This window comes from Euleptes europaea, chromosome 14 (assembly GCF_029931775.1).
Source record: "Euleptes europaea isolate rEulEur1 chromosome 14, rEulEur1.hap1, whole genome shotgun sequence".
NCBI classification, from domain to species: domain Eukaryota; kingdom Metazoa; phylum Chordata; class Lepidosauria; order Squamata; family Sphaerodactylidae; genus Euleptes; species Euleptes europaea.
The window spans coordinates 31,516,243-31,524,316 of NC_079325.1; the positions used below are offsets into that span (position 1 = coordinate 31,516,243).

Below are 8,074 nucleotides of genomic sequence, written 5' to 3' on the forward strand. Positions count from 1 at the left end.
TGCTTCGGGGCTTCTTTTTTATTATGCATGCTTTCCCCGACTGTCAGAGTTTGCCTCGCTCTCCCTGCGCCTTTCCCCATGTTTTGCCTGCATTTTCAAATTTGAGATAAAACAGGTTTCTGAAAATGTGGACAAAATGTGGGGAAATGCAAGGGGAGAACGAGGCGACCTCTGATGGTCGCAAACGGCATGCTTAGTCAACACAAAGACTCAAAGTCATCGGAGGGGTGATGGCGAGTGAAACAGCTATGCATAAGAGACCTAACTGTGCAGGCACAAAAGCAGCTACCAGCCACAAAGGAGTGAATGAAACCTATCTAACAAGGCACAACTGAGCCATTACCCTATAGCAGAGGGAGCTGCTACACAGCTGCAAAGCCACTTGGCGTGGTGTTCAAGCTGGAAGTCAGAAAGCAGCATACAGGCAATCTGATGGGGCAGCTTATCTCATGTGTAAGTTAAAAGTTTGATCAATGTATGTTCAGTTGCCCATCCCATTCATGTTGAAATTCCTGCATCTCTGCCTACAACCACAAGTAACCTCTACCCAGCCATGCTGGCATGTTTATAAAGGGTGTAGCTTTCTCATGCCTTCTGAACCTCCCAGTGGAAACACAATGGCTCTTTTAGGAGGGTGAACTTTGCACTTGCCAGCTAGTGGTATTCTGACAGCCGATCAATTAATTAAAAATAAAAATGGATAGCTGGTTAAGCTAAAAGTTCTTAATTAGTAGACAGGCTGCTGGCTGTTTAATGAACTTTGGAAACTTGCTGGGAAAACGCCATCAGTGGACATACAAGAAGATTAGAAGTGGATATGGGAAAACATCCCCAAAGATTTTGTCAGTATGGATTTTTTTTGGGGGGGGGGGATTAAATCTCAATGAGATATATAGAAATTTAGGTGATGTCTGATAGAGATGCAATGGAACAATGGATGCCATTTTCATTTCTTTTGGTCATCCTCCATTATGAATAAGTATTGCAAAACACAAAACATTTATATTGCTATGAAGTTCTGCAAAATTCAAAGATCTGGAATGCATTCTTTCTCTTGTTTTGGGCCAAAAATGTGTTATACATAAGTAGAAAAGGCTTTGTACAGACAATCAGCTAAAATTGCATAGACTGTGAGCAGGGGCATAAATCTGTACCCTGAAAGATATTTACTGAATGTCAGAAAAGGGCTACAGTGACACTTCAGAACCCCCCAAAAATGCAAAGAGAGTTTCTCATTCATGGATCCGTGAATTAAAATTGGACCTTACTGGTGGGTGTGGACTTTACCGAATAATCTGCAAAAGCTTTTGTTGATGTATCTGCTGATTTAAAGCTTGCAGCAATAATTATCATCCCCTTTCTTAAATAATAATAATAAAAAAGCAATCAATGTAGCACATTTGAATCAGAAGAAAAAAATGGATGTGGTCAGTGCAGAGGATCCAGTGTTTAGTTTCGTGGTACTGCAAAAAGTGGCAATGGTGCCCATTAGCAATTGCTTGGCATTCTTTCCTTCCTTTCTTTATTCTCCCATTCCAGCTGGGATATGCCAAAGGAAACACTCTTCAGCCATTCTGTTTCCACCCTGACATTTCCAAATCCACCACTCTGCTCTTCAGCCTGTTGACACCACATACTTCACATAGATTCCTTCTCAGCACTCACGAACTCGCCTGCCTGGCTCTGTGAGAAAAATGTAGCTACTCCCTGGAATATGCCACCCAGCACCTATTTGAGGCATTAACTACCCCCCCCAGGGGTTTTCCCCCATTTTTTAAAAAGAAAAAACAACCGGTTTGTAGGCATCATAATTCCAAAATTTGTTTGGACAGTGTGATGCCCAGTTTCCAAGAAACAAATAAGCGTCTTCAACACCTAATAGAAATTACATACATTGATATGTTGTATGTGTATAATCAGCAAGCAGTTTGCATGCTATGCAAATCTGGCTGCCCAGATTTGGGGAACTTTGTTAACAGCAACACGACAGCCTTGCCGTTGCAAAGAAGGTGAAGGTGCTTTTCCTCAGGAACCCAGACAAGGTCTTGATAGTATGAAGAAAGCCCTATTCTCTCTCCCCCCCCCCCCGCCAAGACCTTCCCTATCTCCTAGATCAACAGAAAAAAGTGGCTCAGGGAATGAATAGTTCCAGCTCCAGCAGCAGTTTAGGTCGACATTCCTTGCAAGTAAAGTCCTGGAGCTTTCCAGAATTGCAGCTTCTTCAGCCATCACTTTGCCAGGTCGGGGAAGGTTAGAAACAGGTTGTTGACTCAGCAACAGCCTTTCTCCAACTGATTTAAGTGCCAAAATAATGTTTGTTCTTTTCGTTAATGATACGCTTGAATAGCATCGTTGTTCTAGAACAGGCTATCAGCAGTTCAAATTATACCCTGGTACCTGAAGTTGCTGGCCAACAAGACTAGCAATTGGTCCTGGAACTCCAGTAAAGGACCAGAATTTTATCTGTTCAAAAAGGTGCATTACCACGGCACTACGGGCCATCTATATTTATTGCCTGTGCTTAAAGTACCCTTTCAGAGCTGTTGAAGAAGTTGTGTCTAGCACTTGCTACATGCATAACAGCACATGCCGTAGTAAGAAAGTTAGGCTTGCAAGTTAGCCATTCATGAAAGCTTGATAAGGTTTCTGTACATATAGCACCTGACTTCTCTGTATATGTTTTTAAAAGAAGCCCGTTAACTCTTTATCAAATGCATTGTGGAAAATGTACCGAGCCACAAGAATGTGATTTTAAAAAATTATTATTTGAAACAACCCCACAATTTGTCTAAGAAAAGTTGGTGATGGTGTGATTTGGTTGGGTTACATAGACAGTAGGAAGCAGCAAGGACCTATGGATATGAAGTACATTCTCCCAGTTCCCTGAAACAAGCAGAGGTGTTTTGCTCAGAACACCAACTATTAAGATTCTGAGGGCAAGGACTTCTTTGGAGTGGCGCCACAAAAATGAAATTGCTGTTCTAGAGAGGTCATGAGATGATGTTGTTTCTCTCTCTTTTTTTTTTAAATTTCCACAGGCTTTTAATTGTATGTTTTTAAATGTGATGTTCTGATTGGGTAGTAGTGATTCAAATCCATGTTTATGCAGTATTTGCAGCCATCTTATTGGCATATTGATATATGTTTTAGTAGGGTTTTTCATTTTTGTACAGCTTTTTTGAGATTTTTTTTATTAAAAAGCAGTTAATAAAAGTTATAAGTAAATAATGCATTTTCAATCCATGCAGCTGGTAGCAAGAGACAAGGGTTCCATCATCCTTTGTTTTGTCCCTCCAGGATAGCCATGTTATATTTCACATGCATCAGTACATTAAGGCTACAGCCTCAACATTCTGACAAAGAGGTATGTCACTTTATAGTCTCTGGGACTTATTTCTGGGTAAATATCTTTAGGACTAGGCTATAAATCCAAACAAAAGATTAGATTAATCACCGACAATTTTTATTTGGGATAAATGCCAGCCTGGAGCCATTTAAGAGCTCCAAAGCTTTTCCTATCTTCCCGTACTTTGGAACTGCTGATATGGAAACCGTATATATATTTACACATAAAGTCTGAAACGTTTTCACTGTGTTTTGAGGCACATGTGACAGGTGGATAAAATGAAGGTCTTGGTAAGTACATTTTTTGGCTTCATGAGAATAACATTTTCCTTTATAGTGATACAATGCAAAAATAGATATTTTGCCCTAGCCCCACAAGTTGTTTATAATTCTAAAGCAATAAAAAAATGACACAGATACTTTTATTGAGGGGTCAACTGTGGTGCAAAAAATAATATGCTCCATGGCTAAGCAGATATTGATACCTGGATGTGTCTGAGCTTTTTAGTACCAAGAAGCAACACTTCTGTTGGTCAGCTTGTTATACAGAGTGTTTATTATATCTGTGATCTCGTGAATATGTCTTTATTTCACTCATTCTTTTGATATCCCCAAGAAGAGTTCTATGGGTAGGGTTGCCAACTCCAGGATGGGAAATACCTGGAGATTTTGGGGGTAGAGCCTGAAGAGGGCGGGGTTTGGAGAAGGGAGGGACTTCAATGCCATAGAGTCCAATTGCCAAAGCGGCCATTTTCTCCAGGGGAACCGATCTCTCTTGCCTGGAGATCAGTTGTAATAGAGGAAGATCTCTAGCCTGGAGGTTGGCAACCCTATCTATGGGATAAACCAGTCTAGCCCGCCATCCTGTTTGCAATGACAGTCAGCCAGATACTTCCAGGAAGTTCACAAAAACAGCAGGAGAGCAGCTTCCCTCCCCGTTGGCTGAATATCAGTTCCTGAAAAGCAAAGGAATCTTTCCTCCTTGGAGGTTCGATTTAGTTATCACACTTACTTGCTGTTGATTGACCATGAATTGGTCCAACCCCCTTTTAAAACATTTATAAGAAAATAAAGTGTTTTGCACAATTATAATGCTGAGAGGATTCTAGCAACAAAGCACTGAGAAGGACATGATACCTTTGTGGCTATAACAAGTCTCTTGAATGCTTCAGCTTCTGATTGGATTATGATTCTTCCCCCGCCACCCGGCTCCATTTTAGAAATGAGCACATGAAGCTAACTTATACCAGCCATGTTTACAAGTTATAGCGAACACACGTTCAAGCCGCATACAGTGTACACATGATGGTTTTTAATACATGTGTTGGGTAATTCAATGCTTGTACAGCTGAAGTGTGATACAAACCACACATTTTATGTACTGGTCCCTGGTTTCAGTTGCAAAGTGAACACAAGTTGGCTGTTTCTTACAGATGTTCGCATGTTCACTGTAACATGCAAACAGGTCTACTATTTCAAACCATTAGTCTATCAAGGCCAGGCCAGTAGTCTTATTGGCAGCAGCTATCCAGAGTCTCAGGAAGAGGTATTCCATATCACCTACTATCTGAGCCTTTTAATTGGAGATACCTGGGACTGAACTTGGAATCTTCTGCATGCAAAGCAGATGCTCTACCACTGAACCAGATGTGGTGCACATCTCCCAGAACATCCAGAACCAACTCACCATACTAAAATCTTGTTGTGGTGACCACTATGTGAAAAAATAGTAATCTGAACTATTTTTTAATCAATATCGATATACAGTACTGGTGAAAAAAGAAAGATACATTTATAGAAGATGGGTCTGTCATGCAGGACCAGTCTAACCACAGACCTTTCATTTGACTTATTGTGTATGATATCCACTTTCTGCTTCTGGTTGCTGGGCAATTATTGTTGAAGACAAAATACTGGTGGATCCTTACTTTGATACAATCAGGTTGTTGTAATTCTTGCCCTCCCTAATTCTGTAAGCCAGGAATCAGGTACAGCGAATGTTCTGTGTTGTACTCGAATCTCTGAGAGGCATTTTAACATGTCATTCTCTAAGCAATGGACCTGGCTTCTCTTTCAGAAAGCCCTTGCTACATTTTTTGGAGTCGTCCTATCTTGGTCCTTGGCCAGTGAAGTAAGTCATCATTTATAAAAGTGGGAGGAATAAGGGGGACTGACCTCATATGTGGATTGGATAATGTTTTCACAAGCCCCACTGCTGAGTCTTCGTAATGGCCTGACAATCAGAAATGTGAAGCTCTTCCTGGCATGAATGTCAATGTGTAAAAAGCTTACCCTGAGCCATTTAAAACATTTCCCCTACTTCAATTATTGGAGATCTGGTTCTGCCCCTAATGCAGTCAGCACAGGTAATGAGGACCATCCAAGAATATATTGTGGTACCTAAAGCAGAAAAGCCAGAGGACGCCCTTCCATACATACTCCATTTAATAAGAACCGACCAGTAAGCTGTTCTATGCAAAAGATGAACAATAAATGTACAGGCAGGTCAGATCAGTTTGCACCTTGCAGGGTTGCCCTCAACAGTGCCCCAGAATCCAATGCCTGAAGGGGTGGCCACTATGCCTGACTTCTGCTGTCTCTGCTGGGCAACCTGAATTCTGCTTGAAAAATGGCTGTAGAATCTGTTGCCTGCTCATGGCTGTTTGGGGCAGAATGTTCCTGCCACGCTGTGTAACTGAGAGGCTCTGTAAGTCCAGTCCTTCATGGGGCAGTTAACTGGCCAGGATAAAAAAAATGTCCTGTCACTTTAACAGAGGCTTAAGGTGTGGAGGTGGGCAGCTGAAGGTTTTCATGGCATGAACAGTATCACCTGACATTTGCTGCAGATCAAGCAGGTATTAAAGGGGAGGGACCAGTTTAAAAGTTGGCAACTCTAATAGCCCTTCATTGCTCTTTTCAGATTTGGGCTTTTGGAAATCCCTAATTTCTTCATTTCTGGGACATATCTGTGCTCTCCATTAGTAAAAAAAATATATTTAGGGGGAAGATCCAGGGAAGAGAAGAAGATCTCTCTCTCTCTCTCTCTCTTAAATGTCCTTGAATTAAGTAAATGTTGTGTTTCTTCCTAAGAAAGTTGATCTGCTGAGATACAACCCCCCACCCAAGAAATTGTCAAAGGTTCCCCACCCCCAGCCATGGCAGAGTTTAATAACATCTCTCCCCACTTCACCAAGTCTCAGACTAGAACCTCCCCACTGATTCATTCTCTCCATTCTGTTTGGCTTTTAATTCAGGTTATCGATGTGAGCAACCAAAGGAATGTTGATAGCTACACCCACCAGACTGTGAATGTCAACCAGCAAGATGAGATTGCCAATATCCACAACTACAATGGGTGGAATGGATGGGATGCCATCTGGGACTACAGGAAGGCAAGGCCCTGATCTTCTGTACCCAGCAATTATGTTTAGGACCATATCAATCTTTGTATTTAGGCTTAAAACCTGGAGTTAACAGGCTTTGTTGTGTTGTAAAGGGTCTTTTTGCTACCAGGCTGTTCCGTAAGAGGGCTTGTGTTGTGGCAACAATGGATTTGAAGACATTCCCAAGACTGGAGACACTCAGTAGTTCCAGAGGAGACAAGGTAAGATGCTGATAAACTTGCTAGGTTGCCCAAAAAATTGCACCTGAATCAGGAAACTCAGCAGCCTTGGAATCTCCTCCTTCTCCTCCCCCCACCCCATTTCTGGGCATCTGTTCCTATCTTCATCTGTTGTGATGAGCAATCCAACTGGATGATAGACAGGCAGGAAAAGTTGGGTAGAGTCTCCATCTCGACTTCCCAGAGGATGGGACAGAAAGCGTAGTGCTTCCACAAACAGGCACTAACTGTGATTTCCAGTTAATGCTTTCCCCTTTTTCTCCCCGTTCCAGCCTGAAAAAAACATCCCTTTGGCCCATGGCTCAAGATTCTCAATTGGCAAGACCCATGTCAAAAACATTGCCCAGTTTGGATATGCAATTGAGCAGCTGTGTGAAGGGATTCCTACATATTATGCATACCAGGAACAAGCTAAGAAGCATTTTTCTTCCACTATAGAGGTAGCAGCAAATGTGTGGGAAGATGTCAAAGTGGTTAATTCAGGGATCATAATCACATGTGGTTCGAAATGAGCAGGGGAGAGAAGGGGAGGTGCCCTCCCAGTCTCTCTAAATAGTGCCCTTGCTGGGGAACATCAGCCCATCATGCTGCATGTGTCTGTGCATGTAGAGCTGATGGCTCTTTGATGGGAGAAGGCTTCACAATGGCTGAGTATACAGCTTGGAATTAAATTCCTTTAACCAGTTACGTACTGTTATATTTGTATGCCAATATTGCAAAAGGAATCAACATCATAATATACCTTCTGACCTCCTATTTCCTGCACATTAGAAGGCATGCCTGACTCTCCAGAGATGAACTAGCTTCAAATTTCTTGAACTGTCAATGGCCCCTTTCAGTTGTTACATCCACATGTATCAAGATCCCAGAAACTTCACATATCAGGAGGGCACACTGCTACGATGCTCCTGATATGTGCAGCTGCCATGTAGTCTGAACAGGGTAACACATGTATTATGCAAGCATGCACAGCTTCAGCTCATGCAAACCATCTTGGATTTGGATGTCTCTGGATTCTGGCTTGTGCATTCCAAAGCTATACGTGCATGTGATCTGTTACCCCAGTTCAAACTTCATGGCAATAGCATGTTATCAGGAGCATTTAGA

General features: G+C 42.0%; 1 protein-coding gene across 1 annotated transcript; it reads left to right on the plus strand.

Moving 5' to 3' along the window:
* Nucleotides 1–4,786: 4,786 nt before the first annotated feature.
* LOC130486791 (gastrokine-1-like) lies at nucleotides 4,787–7,479 on the plus strand. Its single transcript, XM_056860088.1, has 4 exons — nucleotides 4,787–4,891; nucleotides 6,600–6,737; nucleotides 6,842–6,949; nucleotides 7,240–7,479. Exons 1-4 carry the CDS (start codon nucleotides 4,787–4,789, stop codon nucleotides 7,477–7,479), a joined length of 591 nt encoding a protein of 196 aa, XP_056716066.1.
* The last annotated feature ends 595 nt before the right edge of the window (nucleotides 7,480–8,074 follow it).

Coding starts and splice junctions, on each gene's coding strand:
- LOC130486791 (XM_056860088.1), top strand. CDS start 4,787: ATGTTCACTGTAACATGCAAACAGGTCTACTATTTCAAACCATTAGTC. Junction 6,738..6,841: donor CCATCTGGGACTACAGGAAG/GCAAGGCCCTGA, acceptor TGTGTTGTAAAG/GGTCTTTTTGCTACCAGGCT. Junction 6,950..7,239: donor GTAGTTCCAGAGGAGACAAG/GTAAGATGCTGA, acceptor TCCCCGTTCCAG/CCTGAAAAAAACATCCCTTT.